This window comes from Hydractinia symbiolongicarpus, chromosome 7 (assembly GCF_029227915.1).
Source record: "Hydractinia symbiolongicarpus strain clone_291-10 chromosome 7, HSymV2.1, whole genome shotgun sequence".
NCBI classification, from domain to species: Eukaryota; Metazoa; Cnidaria; class Hydrozoa; order Anthoathecata; family Hydractiniidae; genus Hydractinia; species Hydractinia symbiolongicarpus.
Genome location: NC_079881.1, coordinates 22,236,467 through 22,261,984, shown reverse-complemented (window position 1 = coordinate 22,261,984; position 25,518 = coordinate 22,236,467). Strand labels below are relative to the sequence as shown.

The 25,518-nt window shown below is 33.0% G+C and overlaps 1 protein-coding gene and 1 long non-coding RNA gene across 3 annotated transcripts; one reads left to right on the top strand and one right to left on the bottom strand.

Annotated features, from left to right (window-relative positions):
• Positions 1 to 11,934: 11,934 nt before the first annotated feature.
• On the top strand, positions 11,935 to 12,595 carry LOC130649263 (uncharacterized). The gene is made up of 3 exons (XR_008983028.1): positions 11,935 to 11,978; positions 12,158 to 12,209; positions 12,306 to 12,595. It is a non-coding gene; the product is annotated as an uncharacterized LOC130649263 (long non-coding RNA).
• Positions 12,596 to 13,361: 766 nt separating this feature from the next.
• Positions 13,362 to 16,842, bottom strand: LOC130648956 (uncharacterized). 2 transcript variants are annotated; one of them, XM_057455101.1, is made up of 10 exons: positions 16,804 to 16,842; positions 16,491 to 16,592; positions 16,041 to 16,282; positions 15,555 to 15,657; positions 15,120 to 15,449; positions 14,886 to 15,003; positions 14,713 to 14,804; positions 14,404 to 14,524; positions 13,979 to 14,328; positions 13,364 to 13,843 (listed from the first exon to the last, which is right to left on the bottom strand). In XM_057455101.1, exons 2-10 carry the CDS (start codon positions 16,491 to 16,493, stop codon positions 13,784 to 13,786), a joined length of 1,419 nt encoding a protein of 472 aa, XP_057311084.1. In that variant the 5' UTR covers positions 16,494 to 16,592; positions 16,804 to 16,842; the 3' UTR covers positions 13,364 to 13,783. The 2 variants fall into 2 exon arrangements, with proteins under 2 accessions (XP_057311085.1, XP_057311084.1); XM_057455102.1 differs by lacking the exons at positions 16,491 to 16,592; positions 16,804 to 16,842 and adding an exon at positions 15,750 to 15,925 and having other exon boundaries at positions 13,362 to 13,843; positions 16,041 to 16,182.
• Positions 16,843 to 25,518: the final 8,676 nt, after the last annotated feature.

Genomic DNA, 25,518 nt, shown 5'->3' with positions numbered 1-25,518 from the left:
ATAATTGTATTTTTAAAATATTTTTGTTGATTTGAAATGATTTTGCGTATTTGAAAATTTTTTGTGGATTTGAAATATTTATGCGGATTTAAAATATATTTACGGATTTGAAATATATTTGAGGATTCGAGATATATTTGTGGATTTGAAATTCAGATTTGAAGTATATTTGTGGATGTAAAATATATTTGTGGGTTGACCCTTCTCGGCTTCCGTAAACAACCCATTGATTATTTACATCAACGTTATTGACATGGAGATGTATTCCATTATTACGGCGTCTATACAATGGATATCCATCAACGTCAGCAATGGTGCACGCTAAAAAAATGTTTGGAAAGTTTTTTTGCAAACACCATCCTCCATACACCTGCAATTAGGATTCGGATAGCCACATGGTCCATGAATTCATTCCATAAATTGCAACCGAAAATGTAGAATTCTGAAAACCCATCATTTTGTCATGGCCGTCTACTGTTAAAAACCAATTCACCAGTTACAAAATCTTTCTCTTTTTTCTGATTCTTTGCACCAAGTCTCCGATTTTCTAATCCTTTTTGGTCGACTGTTGCCATTGTAGCGTAAAGAATATCTCTTGGAACACACAACCCATGCTTTTGCCTTATTTTTCAGTCATCGCTCTATATCCAAGTCTTTTTCCAGCATTATCAATTTCTCCTTGAACGCCATTTTTTATTTTATCAGAAGGCACAGATAACAATATATGTAATTTCAAAATGCTTTATTCAAGGACTCATATTGATAACACATTTTATAATGTCTGAAATTGCTATCTTTGTGAAACATCCGTCAAATAATAATAAGTAAAATTAGCATACGGGCCAATGTACTCATACTACAGGGTGAATCATCAAAATAAAAGCCATAGTCTCTGTTTACAAAGTCTAATATTTAAGCTCTTCTATAGTTTTGCCTCGCATACTTTTCTAGATCATCCTTCAAGCATATACCATTTTTCCAAGACATTGTCCTTTCTTATAGTTTATTATTATACCCACATAATATCTACTAGAGGTAGAGTGCTACCTTGACATTATTTCATTTCATGAGGAAAAAATAGAGAGGGCACAATATAAAATATGCTTAGTATTTTCCAACAGGAACAGGCACAAAAAAAAACAGAAGAATATACCCATCACATGTTGTTCATGTTTTTCCCCTTTCGAGATGAATCTACATTAAAGTGTCCAGATACTGGTAGTTATATAATAAGTTGATGCAACCAACAGTGATGGACATTTTACTTTATCAGGAATGTTCTTGGTTGAAAACAAGTCTGAAACAATCACATTGTTTTAGAATAGTGTTGAAGATTTTTACACCAAAGTTGCAATGCCGATTTCAGGTGACCAGTATCAAATTGTGTATGATATGCTGTCGAAAGTTGGGCTCAAAATACTATTTGATCGCACTGTGTTGATTTCAAGTAATGCATTGAATAGACAAGCATAAACAGATTCTTTATACTTTTATATTTTGTTTACTTTATTCGTTTTTTTTTATCTAATCTAGAATACAAAAAATTTTATTGGTGTAACAGACAGATTGTGTGCAGAGAGAGTAGTGAAAATATGAATGAAAAATATAAGCACAAAACAGAAATTACATTTTTAATAAAGTGTTATGGACTGTATTCTATTCTAAAGACACAAAATTTAAGGTTATTAAATGACTAAAGACTGCTGATTCCGTCTCAAGGTTATCCTAGCTGAAAGTCAAGTGTCCAACGTATTAAACCGATTATCAATTTTTTCTACTTTTGCAACAATAAGCTAGCTAGCTCTATTTCTTTTTGGTTGTCCTTGTTGTAGCCATAACCAAACATACAGTATTGTACATATGGTGGTTTTCGGCCATCTGGCTATGTTTAATTCATACCATGAAGTTTGATTATTAGGAAAAGATGTGTAATATCTAGCAGTGCGTCATGTATTTTCTTATAGATACTTCAATCTATGCTCATTGCCTCTGCAGGCACAGAGCTAAAAAATACCCTTTCACCATCTGTAAAAGTTATTAACTGTCCGTTGTTGTCGTTTTAAAAAAATTAATATACCACAGAGAGGACTAGCGGCACCATTTTAACACGTTATTTAAAAGTTAAACGTTAGTGTAGAAAGCAAAGAATTAGGAAAGAAACAACAAAGGTTACACATTTCAAAGGCCTTTCTCCGTATGACACAAATAATTATTTGTGAGAAAGTGACTAAGAAGCTTGACTGGGCTATACGAAGAAAATAAATAACACAATTTTAGCCCCCGTCAGGAAGAAGAGTAATCATGAACTTGCATGCAGCAACACTAATTTTGCCATGTTTTAAAAAGCAGGTAATTTGTTGCGACGAAACAGAAATGTCTAATGCGTTCATTATTCATTATTTTTGAAAAAAAATATGCATAGATGGTATTTTTTACCTTAAACAAGGAAAGTGCTGCAAGTGAAAAGTATAAGACGGCAACTTTTTAATCATAAAAGTAGTTACGTAGGTAAACAAAAGCCTAAAATTTTTGTGACGATTTATAACAAAATTAGTTGCTTTTGCTAATATAGACGAGAAAGAAATGTTTTTGTCGTAACAACCTCCACCGTTATAAATATTATAAATCTTTAAGCCAGTCAGGCTTTCCGTCAATACCATTCAGGAAAAATAATAAAAACAGGGTAGGATGCGCTTATCGTAACATCCTCCTTCTTTATGTTTTTAAAAATATAATTTTAATGCTCCGAAAGATTTTGAATATTATCAATTAAACTCTAGTCTGTATAAAGATTTTGTACTTTTAGATTTACTTATAAGACTTGAAAAAAACGTTAAAAGAACACTGAATATTTTATAAGAATACTTTTTCGGTTTGATGTATAACCGCCAAAACAACATTAGGACATTCTGTATAATTTTCAAAGCAACGCAAGAAAAATTCTTACTTCTCTTAAAAACAAGCAAGTGGCCTTAAAAATAATCTACAACTTATTTTTCGTCAGAAAAAAGTGTTGTCATCGTGCGAACAATCACTTGAACTATTACACTGGAATTATCATCGTTGGTTTCACTCTCATCGCTTTCATTAGAGTTTGCTACTGTATCTCGGGGTGCTTTCTCTGGGGGAGTTAACTGCACGTTTTGTTGTTCTATGCTTCGACATGTACTTTTCCACTGCAGCTTCGAGTATTTTCTTTTTTTCTGTCTCCGTCCAAATAGTGTTGTTTCCGGCGATTATCATGGCGTCTTCCGTGGTGGCGAGCTTCATACTCAAACGTCGATCCGAAAGCACAGTTTGTTCACTTTTTGTTTATTTTATTTATTTCTTATTCAAAGTTAGATCCAGTATACTTACAAGGTACTAATTTACACCAACTATTAAATTAAAACATGCAAATAGACTCCGAATCAAGTTGGCACAAACAGCTGTGGTTTTCTTCCAAGTTTTGCATTGCGTTTTTACTAGTGTTTGTACAGCTTTCCATTCGTTAAACACCTTAAAGTCTTTCTCAAAACCGGCTGCTTAAATGGTGCGTTTCCGACTTCAAATACACTGTTCAAACCCGCTTTCAGACTTTCAGCATGACAGCCACCATGTCGAGAAGAAGGACTACGTAAGACACAGGAAGCCCCTCTTTTTCAATACGTACCAGTATCAGCTCTTTCTCATTTCCGGTCTTATGGGCTTGGGAACCATCAGATAGGAAAGCCATAAAGTGTTTTCCAGCAATAACAGCCGCCACCTTTTAACGGATCACGTCAACAATAGTATGGATGAATTTGGGTGCTGAAAATTCACAAAATGATATATAGTAATAATACTAGTAATATTTGGTAGTAATACTGTTTGCTGCGTTTTGTGCGGCTTTTCGTAGATTGGACGATGGAAAAGTTGAAAAAATCACAACCTCGATCCCACGGCCATCCATTACTCTTTTATGAGATAGCAAAACGAAAAAAGATTTTGCGTTTCATGTTACGGGACCCTGGGGTCTGGGTTGCAACATTGATTAAGTTGTTAAATTTTGAACGAGCTGTAATTAGTTTCATTGTCTTCATATTATTATATTATATATCTTTATATTTATATTTTTACGTCAATAATTAGGTGTAGCTTGAGTAACAACAGATCACCGAATGAAAGCGTTAGGAACGTTTGGAATTTTATTAAACTAACCCTTTGAAATTTTTCGCGCACAGTTTACAGCAAATCTCAATTACACATTCTACCAGATACTTCTCTTGTTCTATACCATATCACCTTATCGTGGCCCCAACGTAAAAATGTCATAAGATCTTTCGTTACTCCCTTATTACCCTCCATGCTGCATGAGTTTGTCGAAAGCAAATGTTGTTAGCAACTTCACTTCACAATTTCTAATACGGAATATGGAACATCGAAGTACCTGTGTTTTCTGCTTGTCATTTAAACAATATCGATATTATATTACCCGTATACGTCTGTCTGTCTGTCTGTCTGTCACGCAAAATGGAAGCTTGTTGCGCAAGTAGCGAGAAGCACGCAATGCAGTATAAAAAGGACGGGCGCACCCGTGGATTTTTCCGCGGGCTAACGACTAGTTATTTTAAAAAGCCACACAAATTCCAATTCAATTATTCGCATTAATCATTCATGTCAATTTAGGAAGAAAATAAAACTTAAAAATTAATAAAAAATTGAAAAAATAGACAAATTAAATCATGGAGAAATCCACTGAGGCAGGAGAAAAATGAGAAAGAAGCGTAATTTGAATTTTGATGACGTCAGAAACCCATCCATAAAATTAATAATAATTTAGAACCTTGTTTTCACGTTGCCTCAAATGTGTAGAGCTTAAAGCGCTGATTAAAATAATTTATAGGATCATATGTTTTGGAGGAACGCCCAAGGAGTTTAAAAATTTTGCTAACGTTAGCATAGTCCTTCAAAAGCCAAAAAAATTTTTTTACAAATTTGTATATGTGTTGCCTTCTTCATCGTATAGATCTTGAAACGCTGATTACGAAATTGTATATTGGGATTTGAAGGGTTTTGATGACGTCATCAACCCGCCTATTCCGAAACGGACTCGGAAATCCAGGTTTAGGAAAATTACCCAAATTGGTCCAAGGTGCTCTCTACCCACGCGGTGAAAAATCATTGACGTCACCGCCTCGTTTCCAAGTTATTTGGGCTCAAAGTTTAAGGTGTACGGTAATGGCTTCACTTATGTTAATATACTGTTATTTTTGACGTTAACATTATTTTAACAAAAGATTGTTAAATTATAGAATTTCATTTAGATAGAAGGACAATGGATAAATAGCTTGTTTTACTTGCTTTGCTCTGAGCAGTACATATACAATTAAAATTAGCGAAATTTACTTGCCTGTAATGGGTAGAGATTAAAACGCTGATTAAAATAATGTATAGAATCATATCCTTTCGACGAACGTATCAGGACATGTAAAGGTTTTAAATTTTTGCTGACGTCCATAAGGACCTGCCAAAATATAAAGAAAAGAAATTATTTAGGAACTTTGTTTCCGCGTTCCCTTTATCGTATAGATCTTGAAACGCTGTTCAAGAAAATGTATAGGATCATGTATATTTGACAAACGGTTACAGAAATATTGTGGTTTAATGGTTTTTTGATGACGCCATAAACCCGAATTTATTTTCGAAATGGATTCGGGAGCCCGGGTTTTGAAAACTTACCCAAATTAGTCCCAGGTGGTCCCTGGTTACCCACGCGGTGAAAAATGATTGACGTCACCACCTCGTTTCCAAGTTATTTGGCCTCAAAATTTTAGGTGCACTGTAATGACTTCATTAATTTAATATAGGTTATTCACGTTAAAGTAGTGTTCTTGACGTCGTAACGTCAGAACATTTAACATATTAGGCATGCATTTTTCGGAAACATCAAAGGAAACTAACAACACATCCACTTTTGCCTGTTACAGAGTCGACTAGGCCCGTGATTTACGTGACTAACTTACGAAAACGATAATGTTACGAAAAAGAAAACTTGGGATTTTGTTTTCCATAAACCTCCATAAACCTAAAAAGTAATAAATAATACCAGTGAATGTTGAAGTGAACTAAATGTATTTTAATGTTTGAATACATAATATAGAAAACATTAACAGTTTTTCATAAGAACAAAATTTTTGAACATATTGCTTCAGAGGCCCGAAAGCTTATAACATTTTAAGAACATTTAAGTCTTTGACAATGTCACGAAGTACGGGAATGCTCCTTTACACTTACACAAAAAATGACGAAATCACAGGAAAATTACGATCTATTCAAGAACAATTTGAAAAGTTAAAAGGCCTTCCTTGAGAGTTCCTATAAAAAAGATGTACCATAAGACATTGGTTGAATTAATTTTTTTTTTGTTATTAAAATAACTTATAAATAACTATATTAAAAATAAATTATCATTAAAATAAACCACTCAACTGACAAACAAAAAAAATGAATAAACTTGAATAATCTTTTTTTACAAAGCCAGTGTTTGTAAACATTGCTTAGATATAAATAATAATTCCAAATAGAATAACTAATTGCTGTTGCGGTATTATTAGATACCTCAGAGTAAAAAAACTAAACACATACACGAACATAAAATCTAATAATTGAAAAATTTAATACACTCATTTGTTGTTTGTAATGGTGCAGTTGTTGTACTGAGTTTGAACAGTGTATGTGTGTTGATGTTTGTGCTTTCGACTTTGGTGTTTGTTTTTTTACGAAAAAATTGGGTAAATCCTGACCCCAATGTGCTTTCCACCACTTAAAAGATTTATTGGACAGGGGGCAGGATTTGCTTTCTATTAGCGACGTAAGCTGTATACGTCAAAACTAAAAAAAGATAAAACAAAATGGGATATATTATAAAATAATGAAAATAGACACTATTTATTATGAACATATCCGTACCTTCTTTCTTTTTGTTTACTTGTTTTTTATATATATATATTATCTAAAAGCAATAATATTTCTGTTATAATAATGTGGAAGGGAAAAAATATTAAAAATAATAAAGGCGGAGGTGACAAAATAGGACAGCAAAATATACCGTGTTCACCTTCTAAAATTTTAAGAACAATAAAAAATACTAATTCCATGATTACCCTGCATTTCTGCGACTTGTCCACTACTCCCTAAAAAACAAAAATTTATGACAAGAAGAACTATTAATCACAATGTTTTCCTCATGCTGTACGAAGAAAATATTAAGATGTAAAAAAGTAAAAATACCCTCCCTGTCTGTTTTCAACTTGTCCACCTTTAAAAAAAGGACAAACTATTACTAAAAAGAATTACTAATCACAATAAAATATGGATACTTCCTTTGTGTTGTGTGATCATGGGTTTGTAAATATATGAAATGTTTGTGCTGGCTGTTTATATGCTTTAAATAATAATGATGTGTATAAAAATAAGGGCGATAACAATATTAAGTTTGGGTAAATAAGGCTATGCCAAATACCTGATTTGAAAGTGCTGCTGCTATGCCAACCCATCCGCGCCAAAAGATTTAATGATATTCATAAAACGCAAATTTGCCGTTTCTTTTATGATTATCATTAAAAAGTTATAATAACGTTCATCAACAACCGTGTACGCTATTACATCCATCACTAACCGTGTTGAATATTGCCGTACAAGTTAAAGCATGTCCAAAGGAACAGGAACTTTCAAAATGGCTTCACGTGTGTCTACCGCATCTGAAAATGAATCCTCATCCACAATGACAACGTCAACGTCTTCATCGACTGCTAATAAAACTAAAGGTAAAAAAATTTTCCTGATTGAAGCAACAAGTGAAGGCTGAGCTTTATTGTGAAGTGAAGTGAGGGGCTTTCTCATTCTTCAGCTTTTCACCTTTATTTTTTACTGTCTGATTCACCAAATGCTCATACCTACTTGCTATTATTTTACTACCTAATTAAGTTACCGTATTAAACCCACTCTAGCAAAACAATTAGATATTTTTTGTTGAAGTTAGCTGCTGTAGCTAACTAGCTAGCTAGCTAGTAGAGAGAAGCCCTTTAAATATCCTTTACAGAAAGCTCTGTTTTACTGGGGATAGTTAGCTAGCTAGACTTCCAATAACTTCTAATAAATTTTCAGTATGAAACTGTTGTTGATGGTAGTGCAATGCAGGCCTTATTTTGCTTGTTTCATTCTTTTTAATTCTCTCTCGTAGCAGCCTTTTTGAAAATACACCTTTTACGATAATTCGGGAAAACTAACACTCCATCACAGTTTATTTTGCCATCTGAGGAGGTAAACATCACACTTTTATAAGAGTTTATTAAGGAGAAAACACGTTCTTTCGTGATAACTTTTCTTGCCGCCTTTTGTTTTTAATGAAAAGTACACATAAGTTGTATCTTATTATTATTAACGTTTCCTGAAAATTTGAAAGAAATTGATACAAAGGAAGTTAAAAAACTTGAGAAAACACGCTTTCGTCTCTAACAAACTCTTATAAAAAAACGTTTTTTACCTCCATTTCCGATATTGTAAAACGATGGAGAGCCGTAGGAATTCATGTACAATTGAATTATCGTAAAGGTGTATTGCGACTTTATAGATGAATTCCGTTGCTTACATTTCCAGCAGCAGCCTCTTTTGGCTCTGGCATTGGTGTGGCAGGAAAATTTTTTGCGGCACTAGGTGAAGCAATGTTATTTTCAGTCCATTTCGTTACACAGAGGCATTGTTTTGTTGGGACTTGAATTCGAATAAATTAGAAATCCGCACTCGATAATAGTTTAAAACCTCAAACGATGTTCCCACAGGAAAAGACCTCTCTTCTCCAAATTCTAGCATCTTTTTTCCTACCACGCAAATTCCAGAGCCAAAGAGCTTACCGCTACAAAGTAAACAAATAACGTCACAATGAAATTAATCTATGTTTTTGCGTACCTACTTTGCTATTGAGGTTGCCGATTCACCATAAAAAGGCATAAAAACTTGGGAATCTTTTGGGTAAGTTTGGTGTTTTTAAAAAACCTCCAAATTTCACTTAAAAAAGCCTGCATCCATTTGAAAAGTTAAAAAAAAACATTGTGTGATGTGGAATTGTGTGTGCTAGACTTTCCTAGTTACAGGAATGTTACTTACATAACACTTTATTAAGAGCAGGACACTGAGCCTTGTATCTTAAGAGTCCTTCATCTAATCTTGATAAAAAACATAATGGTAGATCCATAGCGATGGTGTATATAATGAACCTAGTTTGTTGGCGTATATACAGTTCTCAAAAAAGGCTTCATTTGGTACAATGTCCTCGATATATTATAGTAAACTGTGGTATGAGGATGTTGAAAGCTAATACAGTGTTCCTTTAAAAAATTTTGTATGTTCTTGGTTTCACAGTTTAATAATGTCATGTCTAACAATGTAGCTAATATGTTATGTAAATTATAAAAAACAAGTAAACGAAGTTGTTGTGCCACGGGTGGAGTTTTTTTAGTAAAAAAGTAAAAGGATTATGTTTAAGTTTAGTAGAGAGGGGTCTGGCAATATTTCTCAAGACAAACACCAAAATGGTTTGTTGATAACATAAACAATTTTTAACCATTTTTAACCATTTTTTATCCTTTTCGTCTTTTAGATTGAGAAACAACACAAAATCATCGAAAAAAAGTTTCTGTGCACTATGCCATTAGATTTAGGTCAGTATTTTTATCTTTCCTTTGTTCATATTTTTATGGACGAGCTCTGTGATGATTTGATACATACTGCCTAATTCAGTAAATACCGAGTTCAGCAAAAAATGTTGAATAAGAATGCTTGATATAGAATTTGAGAAACTGTTGTTGTAGCAAGTCTGTCTTTTCTAATCCTATTTATATAGAAATGTTTTGAATGCGATGAAATATGCATATGTTCTGGCTTTCTGACATTGTAACTTTGTTTTCGTATATGGCTTTGTTTGGATTACCAGTAAATATGCCAGTTATGCACCACATTTTTTGTGTCTGCACAGTTATGAAAAGTGATTCATTCATTTAAACATATTTGAATCGTGATTATTATTATTGATTATAAAACATATTTAATATCATTTAGCTTCTCGGACTCAATCAGCAACACAACTATAACTCTTTTGTTGTGTACATTCGCAAGAGTAAGAGGAACACAGTAGTTGATTCTTATGCCACACCTGGATTTTCAGAGAGTTTTCTTGGAACTACAGACAACCAGACGGAGTACGGAGATTTTTTAATGAGAGCTGTGCGTGGCCATTTTAAAAGTAAGTCTTTTTGCTATTATTAGTGTCTCACTTTTATTGTTACTTATTAAATATATATATGTTTGGGATACAGATTACAATTCTTCCAACAATAATGGTAACAGCAATGTTGAAATTGGTAGTCAGTCACCTGAACACCTTTTGGATGTGGAAGGTGATGGTAATTTAGAACTTGAAAGTGGACAGCAATCCAGTAACCACGAACAGCAAGTGGATGAAGTACCACAACAATCAGAGAGTACAGAACAACAAGCAAATAATGCTCCTCAAGGTATAGCTAGAATTAATCCCATCTTCTATTATTTTAATAAATATACATTTGAAGAAGAAATGATAAATACTTTTACTAGAAATTTTTGTAACTCGTTATTAATCATTGATAATTAGTTAATTCTTTATTGTGAACTTAAAAATTGCATTTGTGCAATGATTTATTTTAATTTTTTATAGCTTCATCTTTTGTGCAAGGACTATCTGGTATGTTTATATTTTATGTATTTTACTTAAGAAGTTGATTGCTATGCAAAAAAAAACTAATTAATTAAAATGTTATAATTGTAGTCTGTCCCTTGTTTTAAATCTGAAATACACTAATGCAAGTTCACTGAAGTGTGACTGCGATTCATATAACGATCTTGTTCAACTGATCTCATATTTCCAAAGAAGAAATCCAGGTAGGGGATGTTTTTCCAGTGTATTCCCAACCGGATGATCCAGAAGAATTTTGGCTTTTTCGAGTTGCAAAATGGTCAGCAAGAAAAGTGGAAGGTGCTTGGTTAAATAAAGTGAATGAAAGAGAATATGCGAACAGCTATAATGCCAAAATATTATGGAAAAATTTAGTTCGACCAGGATCATCCATTACCATACTTTACAAGCTTGAAGTTATTTCAGCAAATGGAATGTTCACAATATCTGAACAATGCAATGATGCATTAAAAGCACTTTGTAGATAAAGTATTTTTTAAAGTATTTGTGTATTGAAAATGATATGAAGGATAAAAAGCTGCTTTTTAAGTTTTCTTGTTCTTAAAATATCATTTTCAATGCATGAATCTCATTTGCAAGTATATAAAGCTCTGATCTATAGCGGTGTCATGACATTTTTTCCAATTTTAAACCAACTTTTTATTTATTGATTATGCTTATATTCCCTATGGTATGTTAAATCTACCCAAAACAATGTGATAGACCTTTTTAAGCGTGCATGTATTTTTTTATTTTTTTATAAAAAACTAGTTTTGTAAGGCGTGCTCGATGTTTCTTAAAAAATCATTTATTTGCGACTGAAATATTTTCAAAGTTTTTTAATCATTTTGAGCCTCGTGTTTCTCAAATTCATGTATAAGCTGCATGTACGTACGATTTAGAAGGTCTTGTTATATTTCCCAACTATTAAGCTGGCAATGTTTCTTTAAGTTTTTTCCCATTTAGGTCTCGTGTTTCTGAAAAATAGTATTTTTAAACTAAGGTGAAACTAAGCATGAGTTTAGACTGCAATATGAAAGTGTAGCTTTGTCTGTTGTTGTTCAGCATTTATTCATTATACGCAAGCCTATTCTGAAATTTTGAGGTACTGATCAAAACATATTAATGCTTTTTCATTATCGTTTAGTGAAAATAAAACAAGCAATTCAGTAATGAGTGGCAGTGCACGTGACCAAAAAGTTGAGTGCTTAAAATTTGAATACACAAGGGGATAAAAATTTTTACCCAGGTAAAATTCTTAACTGTTTCTTTTGTACTATATTTCAGTGTGTTAATTGATGCTTTGCTTGTGGATTTCATATGGACAAAATCACTAGTGAAGGCATAGGTCACAGTGTTATATTAACCTCGTTAATTTCTTTGTGTTTAACAACAACACTGAACTAATTAAATATTTAATTTTTTTAGGGCAACCTTTTCAACACAGAATTGAAATACCTGTTGGTTGTGACACGACAAGGTTAGTTTATACTAATGAAGACAAGGATGTGCGAAAGTGGAAAAGGCAACTTACAAATTATCACATTAAATTAATTCAAATTTTTGCTCTTTAAAGGTACGCAGATTATCTGAAGGCACTGCAATTTATCAACACTAGAAAAAACGAGATTCCAAGAGACCTATTGTCACATCTTGGTCACGAAAACCCTGTTTTATTATATGTTGCAAATGGACGAAAGGTATACAAAGTGCGATGCCCTTTCCTTGTCTGCAACTACATGGGTGACAGAATTGACAGACATTTGGAAGCTGTCCACCGTGTGAAACGGAGACTTGGTTTCTTTTTCAAATCACGACAAGTCCGAAGGTATACCCACCTGACTACAATATATCGAACCACGTCAAAGCCGCTACCATGCAAGTTATGTGCAAAGTAAGTTTTTGCACACTTACTTAGTTTTGTAGTGTTTGTATATCGTATATCAAATTTTATATCGAATCTTCTTGATATATTTTTCTTTCTTCGCCTTAGGTATTACGACAGGGTTGATACACACTTCCGTCGAATGCATGGTGTTACTGATGCGCAAATAAAAGAAGGTTTGAGAGTTGCGCAAAAGATTTCAAGAAATTTTAACAAATATTGTAAAAAAAGTTTAAGATAATCAAAATAGTCGTATATGTCTAACATATCTTTATCCTAATATGCCTACTATCATGTTCTATCTTCTCGGAAAATGGCGGTTTTTTGCACATTTTCCCAAGTGGCAAAACAGCACCGCCCAAAGAAATTTCCTTAGCACAGGGTGCGAGGTTTATTTATTAGGAGATGTGTAGGGCGGGTGACGATGTCTTAAAAATCCGCATAGTGGAATAAATAACGCCATGACCGGCGACGTCGGGAACATAAGCCATGCTGACGTCAGCAAGAATTAAGATTGAGGTTGTGAAACGAACAAAATTACCTAAGACCCAATTTCGTTGCGAACATTGATGTACACGCTGGCGTCAAACATAGTAAGAGCCTTTTCTATATGTACCGCACGACATTTTCCGTGTATATGGATTGGTTAATTGAAACCGTGACGGCGTGGTACAAACTTAACTAATACTTGCATAATTTCGCTCAAATCAACAGTAGTACGAGCCTTTTGTTTGTATCCTGTTAGACAATCTCCGTGTGTATGGATTAAATTAAAACCGTGACGGCGTGATACAAACTTAACTAATACTTGCATAATTTCGCTCAAATCAACAGTAGTACGAGCCTTTTGTTTGTATTCTGTACGACATACTCCGTGTGTAAGTAATTCACGTTCTTCCACAAGACGACGTTTTTTTTGTGTCAGTTCAGTACACAGTTGGCGATCAACAGCTGAATAAATAAAGTGAAAATGTACGATTAGGCCAGCTATAATGGCATTGTTAGCCAAAAGTCAATTGACTTAAACTTTTGAGTTTAATAGATAATACCTGAAGGTTCGCCTCTGGATGAGATACCAATCCAAGGAAATTCTCCAGTCTCACAACATCTAAATACCTCTTCAACGTTCTCTATTGAATAAACACGGCAGTAATCAACGATTAATTCCTTCAATGTCTTATCAGCAACGCCAAACTTCGCTCTAACAACATGACGTCTTTTACTTGTGTCTAAATATTAATTAGTATGTGACTTCAAATAGAGAGCCCCCTGGGTTCTTATTATAAACAAGAGCTTCCCCATTTCATAGAAAAATCCACTAACTTTTGTGTACATAATACTAACAATAAATTTGTTCAATTAACCTGCAATTTTTTTGATCTGCATTCCCAAGACACTTTTACCATGAAAGCTTTATCAATTTCTGTTTGATATATCGGTTTCCATATATCATTTTTAAGCAGTGAATACGATTCCAGAATGGATTCTATACAAGCTGGTATATTCAGAAGCCTTTGAAGTTCATGTTGCTTTTCTTCCAGCCCAAACTCAAGGAATCGATAATAATATCCTTTTTTTATGGTCTTCGGAAAATGCAAACCATCAAGAAGTACAAGAAATGGAGCAGCACAGGGCAAATGTTGCATATCATCTAGCAACAAAACAAACTTTTCGTTGGAGGTTAGTTTTCTGTTAACTGCATTTGATAAGAACCCTAAACGAGATAAAGCAGTTTAACTCTCTGAAGGAAACCGACCAGTTTGATTCACGCGATATAAAAGTACGTTACCAGAAGCTGATACTTTCATGTCATTGATCCATTTATCCACTTCTTTTTCCATTTCATGTAATCCAGTGTCTTGTTTTACTTTTGTAAGAGCATCGTCGGCCTTGACTATGTCATGTTTGCACTAAATATAATAAATACTTATAAAATATTACTTGTACAATATGATTAATAGTGAAAACAGCTGTAAAAAATATAATATTTTTAAAAGTAACATTTTTTTTTATCTTGGCTAAGTTGCTGAGGAAAAAATTCGGATTTAGTCTGGCCGAGAAGATTTTAGGTTTACAATTGCTATTTTTTGTCTTTTACCTTTAAAAACCTCCTACTAAGTTCTTTGATAATATTTAATATCTTTCGTTTATTCCAGAACATTGCCATTTCAGTTATTGTTTCTTCACGATCTTAAAAATACATAAAAATGAATGTATAAGCAACATAAGTTATTCAAACACATAGTTATACTTATAAGTATGTACTCTTACTCTCAGGAGTCTGGTGCTTAGTCGTATTTCCACATCTTGACAGATAACCAAACACTTGTTCAGTTTCTTCTCCAGTCGACTTTCCGGTGCCTTCTAACCATTCACCACTCCACAATATCTATTTACAGATTATGTTTAATTTAACTTCACAACTAATCATTATAGCATGTTACTGCCAACAATATTTTAACATAACAGTAGTAAATTGAAAGGATAATTTTTATTTAAAATTACCTGGCAGTTTAGGGCATGACCCTTCGCATGCATAACTGATAAAGCTGGTCTTAACAAAGACGGAAGAGATGGCTCATGTTGTTTCACAAATTTCCATAACTTGCACATTACATCAGCAAAACAGAACTTTACATTTTTTTCAGCCATAAATGTTTTCATTAAATACAGCGGGTAACCAAAAAGTTCTCCTTGAAACATGTTCAAAGCTTTTTGCGCAATTCTGTGACGACACGAAGCCAGTTCAATACCTGTTTCGTCAAGAGAGTTTGTTTTCTTTTTTGCATTTTTTGCTGCATTCCAAACACCACCACAATGATAATCAGTTTCAATCTATCACAATATAAGAACCAAGAAGATTAAAAAAAAAAAATATGCTGAAATCAATTTTTATGCCCATGAAATAATCTTAATACTGAAAATGTGAACCAAAATTACCTTATTTGTGCCTCTTTTTTCGCCATATATTTTTCTTATGTACTTCTCAACTTTGTCATTAGATGAGAACAATCCATTCACATAGAACGTTGGCCTTTTTCTTCTGTAAATACAGAATGTTGCAAATCAATTAAGAATAGTTAGTTACGTCACAAACTTAAGACCTATTTACATACAATATTTTCCACATATTACCTGCCAGAAGACTTGTATCTATATAATTTTGCATTGCCATCAACATGGCAGCTATGTTGATTCACTTCACAAGATGGACACTCAAGCCAGTTTTTGCCTTGTATATCTCTCTCATAAACCCAAAAGTTCCACTCTTTGAAACACATTGAAAAAGTGATTTAGCTAATGACACCACTCTATATATATATATATATATACTAAGGAAATTTAACACACTCTTAACTAAAACAAAATGAAGGAGTTGAAATACGTAAATAAATGTTGTAATCAATACTGCTATAATTTTCTCACCCGACCATTTTCTTCTGATAGATCAGATAAGCACATGAGGAAAGATTTTTCAGAACTGCCTGGCATGCGTTTTCGAAAAGCATCCCAGACAATGAATACATTCTCATCAATGATATAGTTTGGTGATGACAGAGGTGTTCCAGGCCAGTAACCACATTTGAGAAGGTACTCAATATCAAATGGATCCATGATATTTCGGCAATCTTCACAGAATTGTGAAAACTTGAATAAATCAAACCTTCCTGAAATTGAATAAGGAATCTCTTTAATTATTCATAAAAATTCCTGATTCCAGTTGCAACTTTTTATTCACGCAATTTTTCTTAAATTGCAGGTAATAACTGGAAGTTTTGCTCTAAAAATTTTCTTATGAATCAAATATCTTAGAGTGTGTAATCTGTCATGTTAAGCGAGAAATATATATATTGAATTAGAAAGACTGATATGTACCATGCATAGTGATCACTGCACACATATCTTTACGGCATCTTTTTACCAGGTTTTTACTGCCACAACTGGAACAACTGAAACACTTTATTTTTGGGAATCTTTCTAGAATTATAAACATGTTATAAAAAAGGTAGAGCAGAAATATGAATAATTTTAATATGCCAAAATTCAGGAATTATAGACATTTTGGTGTATTCTTAAATAGTGTATATCTAATAACTTATTTCATTTCATTCTTTGCAATAAATAAAAATGTGAATTCCACCACACAACCAATTATGTGCATAGAAAAATTTTAAAAATATTAATTAACCTGTTTGCACGATTTCGAAGTTGTCATCTACAATTTTTAATTGTGATAAAGTAGTTGCTTATGAATGATCTGTCATGCACAGGATTTGATGTGTGAATAATATCATCACATACGTAACAAAGGAAACTTTCTAAGCACATGTTGCATTTGATAACTACTTCTCGCTCCTGACATATGTTGCAAACACCTTTTGGGACTTCCCTTGATAGCATTACATCCTTAATCACTGGACGAATCCTTGCCCATTGATTTTGTGTTGTGATTACACGATGAAACCATGACTTTCTATGACGCTTTTTTGGGGCAGGAAGAAGTCTTTTTAACGTCTGTAAACATTCATGCACAGAATTAAGTTCAGCTAAAGGAAGAAAATATACATAGATACATGCATATATTATAATGGAAAGAAGTTGGTGTATAGTTCAATTCTGATACATACCATTATCTTTCATCAAATTTTTATTATTATCCATTGAAACAAAATAATCTATATTTCCATCATTTTCTGCTTCATATATTAAAGCATCTTCATCATCAAACGGAATGTCTAGAAAAAGACAAAGATAACCTTAGTACAGTCATTTTCACAACTTTTCATGAAATGAATTTTCATTTTATGCATTAGCTTTAAATTATATACATAAAAAATATATATATATACCTTTTGTTGATGAAATTTGCAAGTTTCCAGTCGTTTTTTTATATTTCTTTCTTGGTTGAACTTTCGGTTTGTATATCCTTTTGCCTGTATTCGAAGATCGTTTATATTCAAACGTTCTTGGAGTTTTGTGTTTATTGACTTTGGGAGGTAACAATTTTTGCAAAAGAGCAAGTGTATCTAAAAAATAACACACCTTGTAACTCACAATTCACAGTGTCCATCTATGCATGGGTATAAAAAAGCACAATATAAAAGCATGTGAAATATATATAGAATTAGTCTGAATTTATCAGTCCAATTTTAAGTCCCACATGATTTTCACACCACAACCAAAAAATGGCTATTCAAATTAAAAAAGTTTTATAATATATACACAATGTGTGCCCCTGCAGACCTAACAAATAACACTTTACAAATATATAGCTATAATGACTTATGCTTACTGCTAAAAGTATCACACGAAAACACAAAATTGCACCAAAAACCTTGCACTTCTTATTATTGTTTCTAAATAAATTCTGCCCTAATCTACAAAGTCAAAGCATCAAATCACAAGTGTAAAAACAGTCAATGTTTTATGATATATACATAAAATACAGCTATATATGTTGCGTGGGAGGAATATATACATGTAAATGCTACGCTATGGACTTAGCAAGGGTAGTCTACTGTTTCTACACTAGCCAGCTAAGTATATAACTATTCACTTTTGGCTAAAAATGTTGGTTCTGTTAGCTATTTATAGCCTTTTATTGTTAACCCTCTATGCACTAAAGAAAACTATGTAGCTAGGGTAAAGGGTAAGGTGAACTGGCAGGCTGGCTAGCTCTAGCTAGCTAGCTATGTGTATTATAAGCTATATATATATATATATATATATATATATATATATATATATATATATATATATATATATATATATATATATATATATATATATATATATATATATATATATATATATATATATATATATATATATATATATATATATATATATATATATATATATATATATATATATATATATATATATATATATATATATATATATATATATATATATATATATATATATATATATATATATATATATATATATATATATATATATATATATATATATATATAGTTTACGTTAATTATAACGTAAACTATAGCTACATTTACACATCCTGCTGGAACACATTGTTACTCTATATGTATATATATATATTAGCTAATAATACGAAGTTAGCCAACACTTATTTGTACCATAAACCAAATTCTAACTTATTTTTAACAAAAAATTAAATTCTTTTTCGTCTGGATAAACTGTTGTTGGTACTACAATCCTCCATTTTGAATATAGAAGCAGCTCAAAGCATAATGGTATGCGACGCCGCGGGTTGCCGTTTATTTAATGATAATCATAAAAGAAACGGCAATTTTACGTTTTATGAATATCATTAAATCTTTGGCGCGAACATGTTGGCTATGCCAGTAAATGCTGCAGTTGCAACTTGGAAAACTCTACATGTAAGCTCAGAAATAAGGTAGTTATAACTAAAGGTTTTGCCACTACCATCAGGACCTTCTAAATAAAACAGGCGGTTGTTTTAAGCTGCATTGTTAGCAACATTTACAACAGCTGCATGACTGCATTAGCCAGTCCAGTCTGTTTGTCTGTAAGTTGAGCTCTTAGTTGAAAAACTCCTTCAGGCTCCATAGCAACACCAATGTGTTTAGCTGGGGGTAAATTATCTAAATGAGAAAGATTATAATCAGTAAGAGATTTACCAAGTTGCCTAAGTACAGAATGAATATCTTAAAGCACCCTGTACTCAGCTTGATCCTCATTCACTCGGCAAAAATAATCTTCACACATTGCATCCTTGAACCTTGTCCAAAATGTAAAAGGATCTGAAGGTTCACAATGAGTAAGTATCACTTCAAACAGTTGCCTCAATTGTCGAGGCATCTGAAAGTTAACAGCTTCCTGCAAAGTGTTGTTCCATTCAGTATCATCTTGCAGAAGTCCACGCAATAAACAGGCGTCAGGAAATGTTTCAGCAACATTGCCATTGACAGTTCGTAAATCTTTAAAAGAAGTTTCACCAGGTGTATGCAATAGCAACATACGCAAATAAAAAATCTCAACTGCGCTTCATTATGTATAGGACTTCATTATATGTTCTGGACACAATTTTACTATGACTACGTTGTCTTGGTTTCCAAACGTTGTTCTTATTAAAAACACAATGAAGAGGAATATCTGAATACATATTTTGGCGACCATCCTCTCTTGTTCAATTTTTGTGCCAATTACCTCCTTGGAAAAAGAAAGAGTTGTGTTCCTTTATATGAGCATATTCTTTAAAGGAGCAAAACCTCTAGAATTTTAATTTTAAGACTTAATTGGTCGAGTTTATCATTGTGCGTGCACTTTGTAATTTTCATTCTTATTCTCTGCATTTAACACAAACCAAGCTGTTAATTTTTCAGCCTGATCTGCAGCTCTATCCAGAGCCTCTTAAGCCTGTCCTTGCTGAAAATAAACAATATAGTTATTTGACAAGTGCACTGGCAATCTATGGACAACATAAGATTGTTGGTGCATGTTAAATTTAAAAAAACGCAATACAGTTTTCGGTGCACTGACATGCTGCGCATCTGAAAATGTCTGCACCTCATCATGATCAATACGTTCATTGATCTCAATGTTGGCACAATCATAACCTTTATAAATATATTTATAGAGGTATTAAACAGATTTAACAGACGTGCAAGCCACCAAGTTTATATGTGCATTGTATTTCTTGGAAAGCCATAGATTATATGGAACAATCCAGCGATTATCTACGTCAACATTATGGACATTATTTTGTATACCATTATCACGACGTCTATAAAATGGGTATCCATTGACTTCAACTACCGTAGATGCTAAAAAGTTCTTAGGAAAACTTTTCGTGCAAACCCCATCTTCCATACATCTGGAATTCGGATTCAATTGACCACATGGTCCATGAATCATACACGATCTTACAATTTCAAACAGCTCAGGGTGTTTCTGTTGATTAGGAATTTCTGCTGTCCATGTTATCTACATCCCTTAGTTTCCCATTGGGATCTAAATGAATTAACAAATGAAAATGAGGCAAACCCCTCTTTTAAAAATCTGTAATATACAATCTGTAATATATGTGCTATAACTTACCTAGAACTTCCATTTCAGTAACATCTTTAAGGAGTTCATTTAGCTTCAATTTAAAAACTCGAGAAACAAAATCAGGCCGATCGTGTGCCTGCAAACAAATTTTCTGTAATTTTACGCCATTTTGGATTGGAGGTAAAAGTCAGAAAAAAATCAGCTTTTTCAAACTTACCAATGACGGCCATAGCATCTTGATAGTTTTGAGCCATGGCACGTGGACTTCCTTAAAAACTTGAAGGAAGAGCAACAATACGATCTGCCTGAAGGCCTCGCTCTTCGGCTCGTGCATTCAAATGGTCAGCTAAACCTTCATAACTATCAACACGAAGGTTGGTTTGATTTGTTCGAATGTAACTTAAGTTATTACCTTCAACTTTAACATAGGAATCAACACAATACTGCTGAAACAATTTCTTACCATAATGAATCCGGCTGAAATATTCCCGAGCAGCTAACGGTAAGTATAATACTGCAACATTGTAGCAGTGGAGTACGGTATGCACGTACAGCAACATGAGGTATTTGTTTATTTTAGGGCCAGATAGAGCTTATTAGTGGCTGGTTCCTCCCCACCCGCTCAACACGTTGGAAAGATTTGTAAGTGGATTTATTTATTTATTTGTTAATTTTTTTTACTTGTACCCTTTGATTGCCTGGCTTATTTTACTTAAACCCAATATTCTTATTAAATGTGCTAAGTAATATATAGAAACTGTTTTGAAAATCTGCATAGATAACCTAAAATAATAATATAATAAATATACTTTAATGCCGAAATAAAACAAAAGGTGTAAACCTGTAATGAAAAAACATTATAACAGAAAATAACATTCTATATTGATCTAATTTCATCTTTTAGATTGTAATAACTGGACTTAGCTTAATCTGCATTTTTCGTTTTATTATTATTTTAAATTGTTTAACTTTCGACCTCAAAAAGTTCTTATGTGGTATAATTCCAACACTGTTCTGCAATTTATTCCATCAAATCAAATTACATGCAAGCAGTTAGCATGAAAAGAGCAACTTCTTTTCTTTTTTTCTCGATTTCCGTCAGTACTTTATATATTTTTTAACCTAGGTAGTTGTATACCTGGGTTTTTTTAATCTGTGTAACTCTAAGAGTAGAGAGGGTGCAGTTTGGCATAGTTTAAAAAATTGTAGAATATCTCAATACGGTATCATTCCTGCTAAAATAAAATAAGTTGTTGTTGCAAAAATTTAAGCTCTTTTGTCAGGCGACGTTGCAGGCTAAAAACCCAACATTCTATGTTCAGGAGAAAATAATTTTTCTAATTCGACTTTTAAGGTGGTTCTCATAAAAAAAATTTCTAAATTTCAAGAAATATTATTTAGCTGTTTTCTGACAGCAAACTCATCTTAGAATACCGTGGCAAGTAGTACTTAAGACAAAGTTAGGTTTTTATTGCACATTCTGCCACTTTTTTCAACCAGCTGCAAATATCAGTGCATAGCAACTCCTATAGCAACCAATTTTGCCTTTTTAGATAGATTTCTTGACCCTCTGTCGATATTTAATTCCTTGCAATAGCTAGACAATACTTTAGGGCCTCCTAAGACAATATTCGACAATTTTGAATATTAAATGTGATGTTCCACAAGCATTCAGAAGCTGTCTTAACGACGCACCCTCCAAAGTGAACCCGCCATGATAGGTCTTAGGTATTTGGTGCTTTTCAGGTCGAAATAGTGCTGGCGTACACCTTTTGTCGATCCAAAAGTCAAGAATGTCCATGAAATAATCTTTAAATAAGTTTTTTGCCTTTTAAATTTGGAATCCACGTGAAACAAGAATTCTCAAGACCGAAGCACCCCCAGTTTACAATTTCTTCTGTGGATGCAGGCATTAGTGCCACACAGTGTTTAAATAAGACCGACTTGCAAGTCAAAGTTTTATCTTTCAGTTATTTTGTCGAAATATTTTGCCCTGTTTTGCCCTGTTTTAGCTTTTCTGTCGTCCAAAAAATACCACATCAGTTCTCTGGAAGACGAGTCAGCCTTGCGAAAATGCGCTGCGCTCAATCTATACACGTGACACTTGAGGAACAAAAGCGACCAAGAAGGCGCTTCAAATAACGCATGTTATTCAGTTATTTGGTTAAGCGTCGAGCAGCAAAATGTCATATTCCGCCTATACTTTTTCTAGCAAAAGGTAACCGTGGCAACCAATCAATGAAATTGCTGACTTAAATTTGTCGTACCGTCACATACTATGATATCCTTATTAAGCATCTTCAGAATAGACAATCATCTGCGATATAGATTTTATCTGCATATTATATACTAAAAAAATTAGAAAACAGCAATTTTTAAAATTTTGCTGAGGTCAGAAATTTATCACGTGGCCAAAATACTTATTGTAAGCCTTGTATGTTATTCAAATTCCTTTGTGACAAAAAAAAGATTATGACAAAAAAGCCCTTGTCGTTTTAACATTCACCCTAAGCAGAAACACTCTAAAGAAACCGCAAAAAGAATTTGTTACTTGCAGGAATAATCAAAATATGCAGTTGAAACTAGTGCGTCACTTCACACAGTCTTTACTCAAGATGATCATGTGGACGACCGTGTCGACGACATTGTTTAGAGAATTTTCTAAAATAGTTTTGCGGGATAAAATACGTCACAGATTTTAAATTTTTTATGCTACTGTTAAAACCTTCAACACTCAAGTGATATATTATGCTATACTATAATTCCAAGAACAATCAAACAAGCCATTTGTAACAAGTATCTGTTAAGCAACTTAAAATATCTTTAGAAAAAAAGTAAGAATCAACTTCGAATGAAGAAAGTGCTACTGCATCAAATGCATTGTCAATACCAAGCTGGAGCGATAGTGATACTGATATAAGTCTGATACGCTCTATCTTTAGAATAATGATTACGGCAGACAAGGATAGTTGGATTCGCACGAGAGATTTTAGGAGGTTGCTTCAAGAAAACGAACAAGCAAAGGCATTGCTGGAAAAAGATGGAGAGAATACGCTTTTGTTCAAAGTGTGCTGTGAACGAAAAGCTTTTTTTAGGAAAATGCAAAAAATAAATAAGATTTTGGTTTGAACTGCAAATTAAGTGTACTGATTTCATGAAAAATACTTACCAAGATTTAGAATTTCCGTAGAATTACCTCAAAAAAACTTTCAAAATTAAGAAAGTACGAGAAAATCTTGAATAGTACTTGAATTATTCGCACTTGGAAAAAAACTAAGGCAAAATGTAACTGCATGGTCTGTTTTAATTGTGGTCTGGCGATGAAAATGCTATATTGGGACGTCTTTTCCCCATAAAATAGTGAGTGTTCTAAGGTTAGAAATTTTATGTTGGCATCTTTTAAAAATTTAATATTACGTGATTAGTAACTTATTAGCAGTGTGGGATTTGAAATCAGAATTTTGCCTTTAACAACTGAAACTAAAAGTTTTTTAAAAAAACATCATAATTCCCCCTACACATTTAAAAATTATCCTTTGTTGTAGTAAATAACATATGGTAATAAATGCATAGAATTTGGACATTTTGAACCTAGTTCTTTTCTTGTTTCTTATAAAAACGTGTACAGTCCAACAAGATACTAACTCGTTTGTCAACCCACAATAATATGTAGTTTTTATTTACGTCATATTTAATGTACTAGTTTTAACCATTGTAATAAAAAAGAAGGTTGTGTCCAAATAAGTTGACTTAATTCAGTATTAGGTAAGTAAACATTTTTGCACTATCACAAAAAAAATTAAAAAATCTATAAAAATGCTTGTTAGATTTCCTACGACAAAAAAGAGACTAGACGTTAGCATCATGTTGGCCAGTTGACCTCGTAACTCTAGGAGGTGGCAAAAGGCTTTCCTTTTCTTAGTAATAAGTTATTATACTGTTGAGAACAGAAAATGACATTCACAGGACAAGCATTGTAATAATAAGAATAAGGTGCGCTCGACGTATAAACGTCTAAAAAAGTAAATAAATATTACATTCACTGGTTAGAAATATGGAGAAAAATTTCCCAAAATGGTTGCGTGCATGGAAGTATTGACAAACAAACTTTTTCACCATATCAACCTGGGATTATAAGAAATAAAAAAAAATCAACTCGAGCCTTTTACAACAGAGCATGTATATTTTCGTAGGTCAATTCAAACTGCTTTTGTGGATTATGACATTTGGAAATATACAGAAGCACAAATGGATTCTATGAAAAATCCAATACACTTTTTTTGCGGTTTAGGATAAAAAACCTTTTTATCCTAAACCGCAATTTCATTTTCGAAAGTTTCTTAACTAATTTTTTTTAAATAACTAATTCAACAAAACTGTAGACTGTATTGCGTGAGGTCACATATGGGGTATGTTCAAATATGGGTTCTTAAGGTGTGCGCAAATGCGTGAAACTCCTTCAAACTAGCGAGTTTGATGAATATTTTGATGCATTTGAGTTGAGCCAACAAACACGATTTTTTCGAGAAAATGAAAAAAGAAGAAAAAAATTGAGTTTGATCGCGATCAAACTTCTGTTTGATGACTGTTTGACGCATTTGCGCCCGTCTTTATGAACAACCGACGAGTAGCTTATAATCGTAAATGTTTAGCTTCACAATGTTATTACAACTAAATGATTTTGCAGTAAAACTCACACAAATCGGACGCTTTAATTTGTCCCGGTTGATTTCTTTCAAAAACAATCATGACGTAGCCGCCATGCATGTCACAATGAAGGAACCTTTTGAGCATCGGGCTGTTTTGCTGCTTCCTTACTATCTACTACTACCAAAGTACAAGCACTTTGAAGTCTACTCTGACCGTTTGGGTCGTGTGAAACACAAATGTTTCTTAAAGTGCA

What these genes read in the sequence shown, in the direction of transcription:
- LOC130648956 (XM_057455101.1), bottom strand. An exon ending in AAAAAAGAGGCACAAATAAG is followed by an intron (nt 15,450 to 15,554) that starts GTAATTTTGGTT and finishes ATATTGTGATAG; the next exon opens with ATTGAAACTGATTATCATTG. An exon ending in GTCATGCCCTAAACTGCCAG is followed by an intron (nt 15,004 to 15,119) that starts GTAATTTTAAAT and finishes ATCTGTAAATAG; the next exon opens with ATATTGTGGAGTGGTGAATG.